The 14,296-nt window shown below is 42.0% G+C and overlaps 1 protein-coding gene across 12 annotated transcripts in view; it reads right to left on the reverse strand.

The window, feature by feature from the left end:
- LMBR1 (limb development membrane protein 1) overlaps positions 1-14,296 on the reverse strand; it is a 152,699-nt gene that overhangs the window by 50,391 nt on the left and 88,012 nt on the right. For 11 of the 12 annotated variants that reach the window (XM_045053070.1, XM_023250807.2, XM_045053066.1 and 8 more), the window contains 4 exons: positions 9,424-9,550; positions 8,873-8,941; positions 7,554-7,618; positions 3,870-3,942 (listed from right to left, as the gene is read on the reverse strand). In XM_045053070.1, the coding sequence (XP_044909005.1) occupies positions 3,870-3,942; positions 7,554-7,618; positions 8,873-8,941; positions 9,424-9,550 (334 nt within the window). Of the gene's footprint in view, positions 1-3,869; positions 3,943-7,553; positions 7,619-8,872; positions 8,942-9,423; positions 9,551-12,071; positions 12,186-14,296 lie in introns of those variants that run through there. The other variant, XM_045053072.1, reaches the window with a different exon arrangement.

Consider the following 14,296-nt stretch of genomic DNA (forward strand, 5'->3'; position numbering starts at 1 on the left):
AATGATCGCGAATGAGGAGCTAACGCCCTCAAGGTGGCAGAGGGATTGTCTGGAAGGAGAAGAGTGATGGGAAAAGGGAGAAGTAATGGGATCACAATCTAATGACATGAGGTTCAAAGTGTCCACACGCAGCAGAAGACAACACGAGGAGTGAGGTGGGGGATACAGGAAAGAAGAGAACCGCCACCTGACCGGGACTGAGAAGCCGTCTGTGACGGGAAAGTCACGTTTCTTCTAGCGAGGGTGGGGGGTGGGGAGACTGAGGACCTGGTGGTTCCGCTGCCGTGACCCAACGGTTTTGGCTCCCCATGGTTCCCCGCAGTTCCACACGGTATCCGCAGAGTTTCGGGAGCTAAGGGACAGTGGGAAATCAGGTGAGAGTGGGGCGCAGGAGGTGCAGGGGACAGTCTCAGAGGCAAGGCTCCCGGAGACTCGGGCTCCTGATGCTGACCGCCAGTGCAGGACGCGCTATCTCTCATGGCCTCGAGGCAGCCGCGAAGGAAGGCTGGGTGCTGGGGACGCCGGGAGCCGGAGCCCCGCCAGGCCAGTGGTGAGTTCTGGGGCTGTGGGAACCAGGCGGCTAGACATCCGGGGCCCCTTCTTGCTCCGGGAATACATACAACTCCCACCATCTGTTTCTTTTTTCCAAGTATTTCAGGGCTGGATAAAATCTTACAGACGCTCACCCGGTTTTTCCCTTCTTCAGCCAACTCATCTATGATCTTGAGACTCAGAATCTACGTTTATCTGCTCAAGGTCTGGTGCTTAGAGGAAGATGCGCAGTAAACAGAAAAAGGAGGAGAAAGCGTGGAGCCGATGGCTAACAAGACGACTTCCTGAGGACACTGGTTTACCTTCTAATAGTGTACAGGGTCACTTTATCTTATCAACATATTTTCTGAAGTAATAACAATATTAGCAAGAGCAAAACCTCCAGCACCAGCAAGTGACGAACATGAACAATGGGAAGTCACAGGCAGGCATTCCACCAAAAAGCTGTACTGATATTCTAAAAACCAAGCATGACGATTCAACTCTAATAATACAGTAACTACCACGACAAGTTATAGATCTTCCAGGAAACAAAGTGTTATGTTTTTTTCAGATGGCTGGGAGCTTGGCTCAGAGCAAACCATGCAGATATCCCAAAGATTCTTGTGATGTGCGTCACACGTTCCCAAGCAGACAAGAAAACACACGCAACGGCCACTAGCAAAACACAACCGTGAAGTCTGGGGTAATTCACTGCTGTACGTTTTTTAAAAATCTTTTACTCTTATTATTTTGCAATTCTTTTCAACAGCCCAGAATAAAAAATATTTTAGGTGCCTGGGTAGCTCAGTCGGTTGGCCGTCTGACTCCTAATGTCAGCTCAGGTCATGATCCCAAAGTCGTGAGATTGAGCCCAGGGTCAGGCTCCGCACTAAGTGTGGAGTCTGCTCAAGGTGTTCTCTCTCTCTCTCTCTCTCTCTCTCTCTCTCTCTCTGCCCCTTTACCCCGCTCCCCCAAGCCTTCTCTCTCACTCTCTTAAATAAAAAAAAATTCTTTAATTTACCTTTTAAAAATAATTTAAAATACGAAACATTTTTACAACAAAATACATTTGACACAATACTAGATTAAAGAAAACCCATGGGGATGATTTCCACTACTAACCTTCTATGATTTATGCTTTCTTAAAAAATAGCAAATCATAAAATACTGTTTATCTTGTTTTCCCCCCTCTGCACATATTGATAAATATACCGTACTGAAGCTCACAATTTTAATCTATATTAGTCAATATGCCCATTTTGCCGCGGAACCATTTACGTTACAAGCCTGCTGTTTTCCGCCCAAAACAGTCTACAAGGCTAACGAGCAAAGAATGGCAAAACGACAGCGACTATCCCAACGTATTGTTAAAGAGCGCCAACGGAAAGGCTTTACCAACCTACCAACAGAGCGGTCAGAAATGGTACGGGACCTACCAAAATGGTAGGAAATACAATTATACTTACTATTAGCTATCCTAGCATGCGTTTAACCTCTCCAAATTAGAATGCTGTGCTAGTCAGGGCATTTTGTTTTTTTGGGCTTGGCTTCATTTCGTAATACATCTTAGCCTTCTGGCAACTACTTCTTTTTCAGTTTCCTTAGATATAATGAACCGCTTTTGAATTTGAGGAGCCAAAGGATCTAGAAAGATTATGGAGGGACTTTTTCTCCCCTCCGTGGAAACGAAAAGTGGGAAAAGGCTGTATTTTTTGGTTTGGGTTCGTTTTGACTCAACCCAAATTCTTTAATTCACGGGGCACCATCTTGGACGCTTCCTGGGTCTCAGTCTCCTGATCTGCAAGATGGACCTCAGGCTGAAACACAACTGCGCACTACAGGCAGCTTCCCAATTCAGGCGCTTTTATTATGTAACAGCATCATTACCTAAATAAGACAAATTGATTGTAATAGTTACTACTGTGATGAAATTTTATAAACCTGACAGTATTGAGCCAAGTTGCAATTCTGATTAAACAGGCTTTAATGTTGAAATAGCTTTATTAAAGTTAGAAGAATAAAAGATACATGTGGTACCAGTCTAAAAGTTATTGGTACCAAAGGATACAATATTATTGACAAGAATTCTTTAAAATAGATACAAATCTGAAATTCTTTCACCTAAGAATAAAGCTCTAAATGTTAGCAACACTTTTTAATTGATGATTTAAATTCACTATTTGTAACTGAAGAAAGTAGGTATATTTTTTTCCTATTTCATACTTAAAAGTAACCTTCCATTTTATACTTACTCTTCAATTACGATCCTGAAATACAGTTAGCTATTAATACTCTGATGTTAGAGTTGGTTTTCAACATTAAAGAAAAAACCAACAACTCTGTAGGAGAAGAGAGTGCAGAATGAAAATCATTGAAATAAAATTAAAAGAAAACTTATCCAAACCATGTCATTTCTCTGTTAAACTATCTCATTACTCTTTTCTTCATTGGTTCTTCATATGAAGCCAAAAAGGATGAGTAATTCAAAATCGGACTTTAAGATCTACGACATGCTTACTTGGTTATCATAGCTGATAATGACCACATTCCCAAGTAACCAGCTTGCCCTAAGCTGTTTACTTAGGTAACAGTACTTAGGTACTTAGGTTAGCTGCCCTAACCAGTGCCCCTAAGCACCACTGAGACAGTCAAATTTGGCACCTAGAAGCAGAAAGACATACTACTTTTCACCTTAAAGATTTCAATAGGAAAGAAACGAAGTAATGATACTAAAGTATCCCTTATCTTACTAAAGTAAGAAGGGGCGCCTGCGTGGCTCAGTCGGTCGAGCACCCGACTCTTGATTTCGCTTCAGGTCGTCATCTTGTGGTTTGTGAGATCGAGCCCCAGGTCGGGCTCCGCACTGGCAGCGTGGAGCCTGCTTGAGATTCTCTCTCTCTCAATTTCTCTCTCCCCCGCTCGCACACACTCTCTCAAAACAAATGAGTATTAAGAAAACTAATAATAAAGTTATTAAGAAAACATACAAATCTGTAAAACCTCAGTAACTGTGAGTCGTAATGCTTAAAACGTATTAGGGTATTGGTAGCAGAGGTGCATCTCAGTGGCCAGTGTCTCGGAACTGAGCTGGCCTTGCTAGAGGACAGTGCACTCCAGCCAGGCAAAGATGGGAACTTGACCACAGTGCCGCCAGTCCTCAGCAAAACTGTCCTCACCTGGAACGTTCACGTGTTACTCTTACGTCTTGACCTCGTGCAACACGGCACAGTGTACTAAGAGGCTTATATTTTTCTATATTTTTCCCCCTCAATCAGTGTCTTTCTTGAATTAAATAATTTTTTTTATTCAGCTCTAAATATGTAATACATACATACCATTTAGTCGTCTCTGGAGTGCCTCCTCTTCCAGGGTAATAATATAAATTTGTTCATCCAGGTCTTCAAGAATCTAAAGTCAAAGATCAAACCATTGACTGCTGCGTTATTACAAAACTAGTGCTCATGAGAATATTTAGGCTGTTTCGCCTATGATTTAGATAATCCTTCAAAAATATTAGGAATTTAAAATAAAAATCCTCAAACTATTCTATCTACAAATTAAGGAAAAATATTTTAGTATGTGACTAAACACATCAAAAGTTGGCTATTATAAAGTCTACCTATATTTAAATTTAAAGGATTAAAGAACACTGCACCTCTCTCAATGACAAATAAATACATGAATTCTAACCTTCCAAAAGGCTAAATACAGCACTATCTCTTATGCCCAAACCAATTATTTTAGAGCAAGAAGGAACAGATGACTCCATGCAACATTGGTTTCTCATCTATATTTATCTACATAATATTTAAAACAAGAAATCTATAAACTCAATCACTACCATGCAATACTTTCCACTTACATCATCTTTACATACTAAAATTTTTCTGCAAATACTGAATAGTGGTATTATCAAAATCATTCTGCAGACAGAACCCTAGAGAAATATGATGCTTATATATACACCACTCACCACTCCCTACAACGCTAATAAAAAACAAGAACAAACCACTAATCAATCAGCATTATATAGGGTATTATCTGCACTATCTTCACAACTGACAAAACCTAAAATATGTTTAACTCTAGCTTTGTAGAGTTACAGGTATCGAATCTGCCGAATTTCTATAAAATTTACTTAGAACAACCCAACAATTCCCAGTATTTCAACAAATATTGATAATCCCTTATTATCAACAGGCCTAGCACCAACAGCAAAATAAAACAGTAAAGTAACAACAAATCATAATATGCAAATAAACAATTACAAAAGCTGACTTTCCTAGAAGAAAAGAGTGGGGAAACCCACTTCAGCAGGCCACCAGTGAGGGCCTCCCCCAAGAGACGACCCTTGAGCCCTGAGTGGGAAAGGGAGGGCAGACTGACCACACCAGTGTGGAGCAGACTAGGCTGAGTGATTCAAGACAGGCTCTGCACCTGAAGCAGGCAGGGGCCACACCTTTAGGGGCCATGGTACCAAGTTTCTTACCTGTTAACGTTCTCACCGCTTTCTACTGTTTGGATCATAATCCACAGTTTTTACCGTTCTTAAGGTCTAGCCCAGACAAAAAAGATTTCTTCCTATGGCGCAAAGTGTCCATTAGTGACTTACCACCACGGGTCTGTCTCAGTGTGAGTGAGTGACAGTGAGGGGCACACAGACATTTGCGTTAAGTGCTTGTGCGCATCATGCCCTTGATTCTACAACCATCCGTGAAAAACAGAACGTTATCATCCCCATCTCACAATATGCCAAAACACAAGGGTTTGGCAAATTAGAGTTATCTGCCTTTGAAGCCTATGCTCTTAACCACTCTGAGCTACTGGGGACCTAAATACGAGTCAAACACAGTCCTTGACCTCAAACAGCTTACATTCTAGTGTCTGGAGAGACAGAATGAACCCCCCAAAATAATTATAGTATTAAAAGAACAGTCATAACTGAAGCTAAAAGAAACAGTGTTACAAAAGTTAAGAGGAAGAAAGATTCCCGACTTCTAGGTGGGATGAAAAAAAGTTTTGGCATGGGTTTTTGAGGATAGTGGCCTCAGCCGATAGCTTAATTTACTACAAAGGAGAAAGGCATTTGGGTCGGAGGAAACTATAAGCAAAACACAGAGGGGAACAGGTAGAAAGTAGGCTCAGCAGCGAAGTAGCTCGAGTACTCTGGAGCTTACGGCCAGATCGAACAGCGCTCCAGGGCCCAGGGTCTGAAACCAGTGTCTGGGATCAAACCCTGCCCCACCGCACTGACCTGCAATCTTGTACAAGCCACTTAATCTCCCTGAACTACACGCAATTCAGCCATAAAATAAGCCCACCACCTAACTTAGGGATTTGTTAACAGGATTAAATGAAATGTGTGTAAGATACAGTACTTACCACAAACATATAGCCTATACTGATTAAAAAAACATTATTATTAGATGTTAGGAACCAGAAAAAAGTGTAAAGTTTTGAGGATAATAATAATAATAATAATAAGTTTAGGAGAAAAACCAGCTTTGGGAAGGGAGATAAATACGTAGTTTGGTTTTACAGAAGATGAGCTTTCAGCTCCGTGGGGTATTCAGTTACAGCACTTACAGTGCACTGTGTTTGTTTTCCTGGCCTTTTTCTCAGCAGAATTACACATTTAGAAGTGATGTGAAAGTGATCAGGAGAACAGAGCAGAGCAACTGTAGACCAAGGACAGAACTGTGAACATTTGCCTACATTTAGGGGGCCAGGAAATAGAAACAGAGAAGGAGACCAAAAAACAAACAAACAAACAAACAAACAAACAAACAAACAAACAAACATCTCCCCCAGAGAATCAGGAAGAAATTAAGAAGGCAGTGTCATAAAACCTCTTCAAGAGGGAAGTAAATTTCAAGATTTGATAGTATGTTTCAAGTGCGGATACATTTATGTAGCAAGTTAAATAATCCAATCCTATTTTTACAAAAGATATGAAGAGTTTTTGCCATTTATTTTTTAAAATCTTCCAAAATTAAGCAAGCATTACTAAACGAACATCTACTACAATATTTCCTCAATTTTTTCTTTGATTAATCACCCCGGTAGGAAAGACAAACATACTACCATAACAATTTAGTAGGTACTACTAGGGCAATACAAACAAAGGGGAATATGAGGAATGCAGAGAAAGAAGCTTGATTATTTCAGTTTGAAGAAGAGGGGAGGCAAGGCCCAAAGACAGGCCGTGAGTGCAGCTGACATCAGAACCGGGGCTCGAGGAGGCCGTCAGGGGAGCTGAGCGGGCAGGAGGCACTGGTGGGAGGAAGCCCCCCACATGCCTGGGGAGTGAAAGCACACAGCCTGCTGTGCGCACAGCCCCCCAGCTGGTGAGGGTGCAAGCAGTCACGGGGGGGCACGGAGTGTGGAGTCAAAGGACTACGGGACAGGTTGTGAGTCATTCAGACCTGAGTTTGCGGGCAATGAGGACCCAGGAAAGCAACTTAAATGGCAAGTTCCCTAAACGCAGCTAAGAATGATGTTCACGCGAGTAAATGTTTGACAAAATAGCTAGAGGCCAAAGAAATTAGGGACAAATCATTACGATTATTACTACCAATTGAAAATCATTTAAAAATGAATATATGGTAATTCTGACATTAAAGTGAAAAGTATAATCAAGATATAATATGCAGACAGCTACTCTGAAACATAAATGCTTTCTAAATCAAGGAATATATGTGGTAAATTTTGAAACATAACAGAGTTACTATTGATACAACAGATACCTAAAATACATGTAAATATTTGTAAATTTTGTCTTAAAAATTCCTTAAATAGAGGAACTTTTTAACCTAAGTGTCTATAGTTAGTATTTTAAAAGCAAAAACAAATTTGGTTTCCAAAGATGAAAAATACTAAAATGAAAGCAACAGTAACAACTACGTCCTAAACCCACAAAAACATTCATACGTTTCTGATTGCTCATTCACAACCTAAAAGATGTTCAAATGTAAGCACATTTATTTGAGAACCAAGATGGTTCGCGATGATAAACTTACCGTTGGCTTCACCAGCAACTGCCCCATCACTGTGAACATGCGGGAGAGGCCGACGGGGGTGCACACTGAGGGAGAGACCACAGACAGAGAGGAGGCACATGAACCGCTAGTTTAAAAGTACAGAACGGGGGCGCCTGGGTGGCGCAGTCGGTTAAGCGTCCGACTTCAGCCAGGTCACGATCTCGCGGTCCGTGAGTTCGAGCCCCGCGTCCGGCTCTGGGCTGATGGCTCAGAGCCTGGAGCCTGTTTCCGATTCTGTGTCTCCCTCTCTCTCTGCCCCTCCCCCGTTCATGCTCTGTCTCTCTCTGTCCCAAAAATAAATAAAAACGTTGAAAAAAAATTAAAAAAAAAAAAAATTAAAAAAAAAAAAAAGTACAGAACGAACTCAAAGGTTATTGTTTCCAGAAAACTCCTGTCTCCAATTTTGCCAGAGGATTCTTCAATCAATAAAGAAGCTGGGGGCACGGGGACGTGGAGGAAGAAAGATACATAAAGACTAAAGAAGGCTTAGGATGCTCAAGACTCTAGCAGTCCAATCAGAGTAAGTATTTTCACTTAAAAGAAATTAAAGAAAATCAACTAAAGGGCAGATTAAATTTCAAGAGCTAATGAAATTGAGAACCAGATAGGAACATCTAAAAGTGACAAGTATTATCTCCACTCCTTTTAACTGCATTTATCTACTTACAATGTCTCTGAGATAGACCGTAATCCCTCAAGTAAGACTGAACAAATTTGAAATAAAAACCACAAATTCATCACACAGCATTCCACCTCACCAGCCAAAAGAAGAATCTAGGGTTGTCTGGGTGGCTCAGTCGGTTAAGCGTCCAACTTCAGCTCAGGTCATGATCTCACAGCTCGTGGGTTCGAGCCCCACGTCGGGCTCTGTGCTGACGGCTCGGAGCCTGGAGCCTGCTTCTGATTCTGTGTGTGTGTGTGTGTGTCTCTCTCTGCCCCTCCTCCCCTTGTACGTGCACACGCTCGCTCTCTCTCTCTCTCTCTCAAAAATAAATGTTAAAAATTAAAAAAAAGAAAAGAATCTAACGCTGCAATGGATGCACCCGCGTATGCGTGTGTGTGTGTGTGTGTGTGTGTGTGTGTGTGTGTCTCTGCAAAAGACGCTTTCCTTAGAGAAAAACACGCACATTTTCTTTCAAGGTTTCAGTTTATCAAAATTGATCTTAACGTAAACAAAGTTAAAGGCTAAAGCTTTAAAAATCTCCAAGCTGTTAAGTACTCTCATCAGGAAACCTTACTATTTTTCAAAACACAGAACTCCACTTTCCCATCAACCATTAGGTTAGAAAAATACTTACAGAGAAGTAACAAACATCCCATCAAAGATATACAGGAATATAAATAGGGTAGGTAGAACTCCCAGAGATCTAAAAAGAAATGTAAATAGATTTTAGTAAATCCAAAATATTATACGTTAAGATATAGGTTGACATAAATTAATGTATGGTAAACATCATAATTGCCTGTTTGAGTCTGCTAACCCATATAATTTCTAAATTGTACAATAAAAAAGATCTAAAATAGAAGAAAAGGAGATAACTCTTGCGAAACCTGTTTGGAGGGAGAAAAAAGCCTCCAAAGAATTTTAAGAACAGAAACCAATTAACAAACAAAAAAAAAAAGCTGCTTGCTCGTTCTGAATACAGCAAACACATGAATACTCTGTTCTTATACATGTCTAAAGACTTAATCTGTAACAACGGGATAACTCTACAAGGAATTATTACAATGTCTAGAAAGTGCATGTGTAAGTATATCCCGTAACTCTACAAGGAATTATTACAATGTCTAGAAAGTGCATGTGTAAGTATATCCCAAACTATCGTCTCCATCAGAGAAGCCGGTTTACCATACAAAGACTCCATGCTGGCAGCGTCATTGTCAATGAGCGCGGAGGCGACCCACACTATCCCAAGAATAAGCAACGCGAGAAGAATAAGCATGACCAGAGTCTCTAAAATTCGGGCTCGGATTCCCTGAAAAAGACAACGGAGACGTGATTTCAGTATTTTATGTCATCTCACGAATAATTAGGTTTCTATCTACACGAAAGCACAAAAATTCTTTGGAAGGGCAGGAAATTTATATTTATTAGCAAGATAAAACCCACTAACTTTAGTTTGTAATGTTTAGACGGACTTTTCTTTACAAAATTATGTGAAATACCATTAAGCTTTCAAGAAAGAAAAATATTCTTTCTAAAAACATTTTGTAGAACCATCTTTTAAAACGCAGGTTAATGAATTCTTAACTGTGATTCTAATCAAGGGCGTCTCGGCTGTTGAGGCGCACAGCCAGGCAGTTCCGGGAGCACCGCACTTGGCGAGAGCACAGAGCACCCGCTTGGGCAAGAGCGCAGGCCCGGCTCGGCTGCTCCCACAGCCTCCAAGCGCCCTCTGGTGTGCAGCCCGAGGACTCCCCGAAGGAAGAACACTGCTCTCAATTACCGATCGTTTCCTTCTTCACATTAGATAAGATGGCATCACTTCATGCAGCTGGTATTTAATAAAGCCTCTTTATGCACAATTTTGTTTTTATAATAAAGCACCTTTATGCACACTTTTGTTTTAAATGTAAAACATTCCGTCCTCAGGGCCAAACCAGAGGCCAGACCTTTAAACTTGAAACCTACTAGAAAAGGCAAACAAATGAACAAAAAACAACTTCCTTCTATTCCAGCAAAGTCACCCAACGATTGAATCCGTACCCAAATTCAAAGATGCATTCGATGTTTTATACTGCAATGCACTAATGTACATCTAATACAACAAACAAAATTATAAGTAAACCCATGCCTCTCAATAAATCCTGTAATCTTTCCTTCCATATTAAAAATAGTTTAAAGAAAAAAAAGTTTAAAGATGTGTTACAAAGATCTAAAACATATACTGACTTCAACTTTACCCTGATACTATTTGCTAATTTCTGAATTAAAGGGATAGGTTGCACTTCAATCACAGCCCCGGGTGCTCAGATGCAACAGAGAGGACAGGGAATGCCCTGGGAGCTCGGATGCAACAGAGAGGACACGGAATGCCCTGAGACCCTGGCGAAGTGCCCCCAGCCCTCCATAATGACTCAGAGTCGAAGGGGCCTGTCCTTACTAGTCCAGTCCTACAACAGGGCTGCCTGGGCAGGTGAAGCGATGTCCTCAAATGTGGAGTCAGCACATCTTAAGTGTTCATAGCAAGGGAGGCCGGTGAACCAGAATGAATGACGCTTGTATTTTATTTAACACATCAGCTCTAACAGTAGCTATTACTCAAGTGAGATGAAACACGAACAGTCCCCAGACACACTACGAAAAACACACTGCTACTTTCCAGAAGAACTCTCCAGACCTGCACTTCCAAACTTTAAACCACTTAGGATGCCAAAACATGACCACCACCTTTTAATGGTGATTTCTTTTTTCTTTCCTTCTCTCTTTCTAAGCCACCGTCTTTTTTCCTAAGCAAGATTATTACACATCAAGTATTATGTGGAAAGTGTATAAATAAAACGGATAAAAAGAATCAGTGCTCCAATGTGTATCTCTTCCTGACTCTGACTGGAGCCCAAATCCCACCTGCTTCCGACCAGCCCTTAGTAGTAGTCGGGCTCCCAAAACACGTAACGTGTGTCTTAAATGTTATGACACATAAGCTAAACACTGTAACAGTGTTATAATATATGAACTAAACAGTAGTGATCCTTGGAACCATCTGAGACCCACTGTCCAAACAAAAGTGTTTTAATAATAATTGTGATAATTACTAAACAAGTGTAATAATGTACTAATAACTATAATATAGAACTGTTACAATGATAATAAATGTTGGGGAATAAATCGACCAGAAGATTTACACACTTCCTCTGACATTTTGGTAAGAAATAGGGGAGCCTGGGTGGCTCAGTCAGTTAAGCACCTGACTCTTGATTTCGGCTCAAGTCATGAGCTCACGGTTCGTGGGTTCAAGCCCCACATCGGGCTCTGTGCTGACAGCACAGAGCCTACTTGGGATTCTCTCCCTTCTCTCTCTGCCTCTCTCTTTCTCTGTCTCAAAATAAATAAACTTTAAAAAAAAGAAAAGAAAAGAAATATTCCTTGGCAGCTAAATGTGTTTTTCTTCAAATATGTTACTCTGCTTTGGAAGCCAATGCACCATGGGTCTCTCCCATTTCTGTGCATCTCACAGATACAGGCAAGGATAGATAGCCCTTGCTCTGGACTGTCTTTTTAAGGATTTCTGGAGAGCAAACAGCCTTGAAAAACAGAGACGGCATCTCTCTGAAACAGAAGTAGGTCTGTTTCCTGTCTGGTATGAGAATAATGTCCCTCTACAGAACAAAGGGGAGGCAGGTTTGCCTGCAGCCCATCTGTGGGTTCCTCCGAGTTCAAGGTCCTCAGCTATGACCTGAGCCCACTGTAGGAACAGCCTCCACCCGAGCCGCGCTGCCCCTCTGAGGCTAGTGGGAGGGTGGAGTTGTCCTGGGAACAGGAAGCTGATGGCTTGCCTCGTTCTGAGTAATGAAGTCCTTTGCCTCTGGTCCAGGAGTCTCATGTCCACAACCACCATGCAGGAATCTAGCAGACTAACTTGTCAGCTTGCAAGTACAGTGAAGTCTCAGAGCCTCCACAGTTCTAGCAGATTTGGGTGGCAAGGGTAGGCAGCTACCACGGCTTTCTGAAGAAGAACAAATAAGGGCCCAGAAGGTTGGGTTAAGGGCAATGAGAAGACTTCCAGGATCTTGCAGTGAGCTCTTACCCAAGCAGGAGGCAGGTGGGAGAAGTAAGGGTCCCCAAAGACCTGACATGCTGATGCTTGTCAGCGGCTGAGCTGCTTAGGGAGCCCGGTCATGGCTCCTTCCCCAGAGAGGGGCAGGGGGTTACTCTGTTTGTGCACAAGGCCAGCTAAAAAGACTATGGTTACAAGGAACTATTTTTCTTGAATACTTTGTGCTTTTCTGTATTTTCCAAATTTCCTAGAATGAATATGCATGACGTTAATATGAGAACAAATTAATGTTTTTAATTTTTTTCTTAAAAGAATTAACTTCCAAGAGATTGACATAATAACTCTGAAAATATCCAAGTTCAGTTTATGAGACATTATGGTGAGCTAGTTCAGGACCCCAACCCTAGCAGCAGACTGCTAATGTTCAGAGCCTGGTCCCATCACTGACCAACTGTGTAACACGGGGCACATTTCTAAGCTCTCCGTGCCTCAGTTTATTCCTTTGTAAAAATGGGTTTATTAATAACACCCCTACTTTACCAGGTCATTAAAAGGATCAAATAAGTTAATGGGGCGCCTGGGTGGCGCAGTCGGTTAAGCGTCCGACTTCAGCCAGGTCACGATCTCGCGGTCTGTGAGTTTGAGCCCCGCGTCGGGCTCTGGGCTGATGGCTCGGAGCCTGGAGCCTGTTTCCGATTCTGTGTCTCCCTCTCTCTCTGCCCCTCCCCCGTTCATGCTCTGGCTCTCTCTGTCCCAAAAATACATAAACGTTGAAAAAAAAAAAAAAAAAAAAAATTTTAAAAAAAAAATAAAAAAAAAAAGGATCAAATAAGTTAATATAAGTAACATGCGTAGCATTAGGCTGGATGCTTAGTAAGCACAATGTAAGGGCTAACTGTAATGACTCCAATTCTTGCCTCTGTCTTTAAAATTTCCAAGGATTTGTGGTTCTGAATTAAATTTATATCACCTTCTAATGCCAGCTCATCACCTACTTCCCATCTCTGTCACCTACCATCCACAGACCTGTAAGTCTTTCTTGATGATGTGAGCACCAGGTTCACAAGCACTTTTATCACATCCCCCACCATGGCGAGTAACACACAAGCTCCTAACGAACTTAACCTCCACTCGACCACAGCCCCCCTCCATGCACTAGCCCGGCTCCCTCTAAGCTCTCCGACCGTGAGACTGCTCCATGCTTCTCTTTGACACATCTGGTCCTGAAGCCAGCACTGTTGTCTTCATCACGGTGACCTCCACTCCCTCAATCCACCCAACTCCCTCAACCGGTGGTGTTTTCACTTGCCTAAACCCGACGTTAAACTGTGTACTTTAATGACAATCCAGTACCAATAACATTCTAATATTCCTGGTCCCTTTGATTTCCACCAGACCAGCTTAATTCCACTGGCAGCTCACTCCTTGAATTCTCCGTCCTGTGAAAGACATTTACAAAATCACGAGAACCTTCCACATTCCAGAGTGGGCCTCTGCTGTCACTGGGCGATACTTATGCTGATTTCTGGCTAACAATTCCCTCAATGAGTTGTTAAATGTTTTCCATTCTCCTTGATCCTAATCTCATCCCTACTTTCCTGCAAACTGCAGCTGCCCTTACCTCTTCCTTAGCAAGACACAGCTGGGCAGCCTGCACATCCCTCAGCTTCCTTGCCTACCCCCTGGTTTCTCTGTCTCCGTTCTTATTTCATTCTACAAAGGACAATGGCTCAGGCTTAGATGCTCCTCCTTTCCCATGCTGGATCAGCACTTCTCAAACTTTGAGAGGGGCTCGCCAATCCCCGACAACCAGCTCAAAGGCACCTCAGTCAATTCTGATGAAGACACCGGCCAGACTGCTCTGTTCTTCCCCTAGGTGATCTGGCCTCCTCATGGAGCCAGCGACCCTGAGGTTTCTATCTGTAGTCCAAATCTGTAAACTGAGACCAAGAGCCACACATCCTAACTGCCACCTCCCCTTGGGTATCTCCCTAGTCCTAAACT

Source organism: Felis catus, chromosome A2 (assembly GCF_018350175.1).
Source record: "Felis catus isolate Fca126 chromosome A2, F.catus_Fca126_mat1.0, whole genome shotgun sequence".
Taxonomy (NCBI): Eukaryota; Metazoa; Chordata; class Mammalia; order Carnivora; family Felidae; genus Felis; species Felis catus.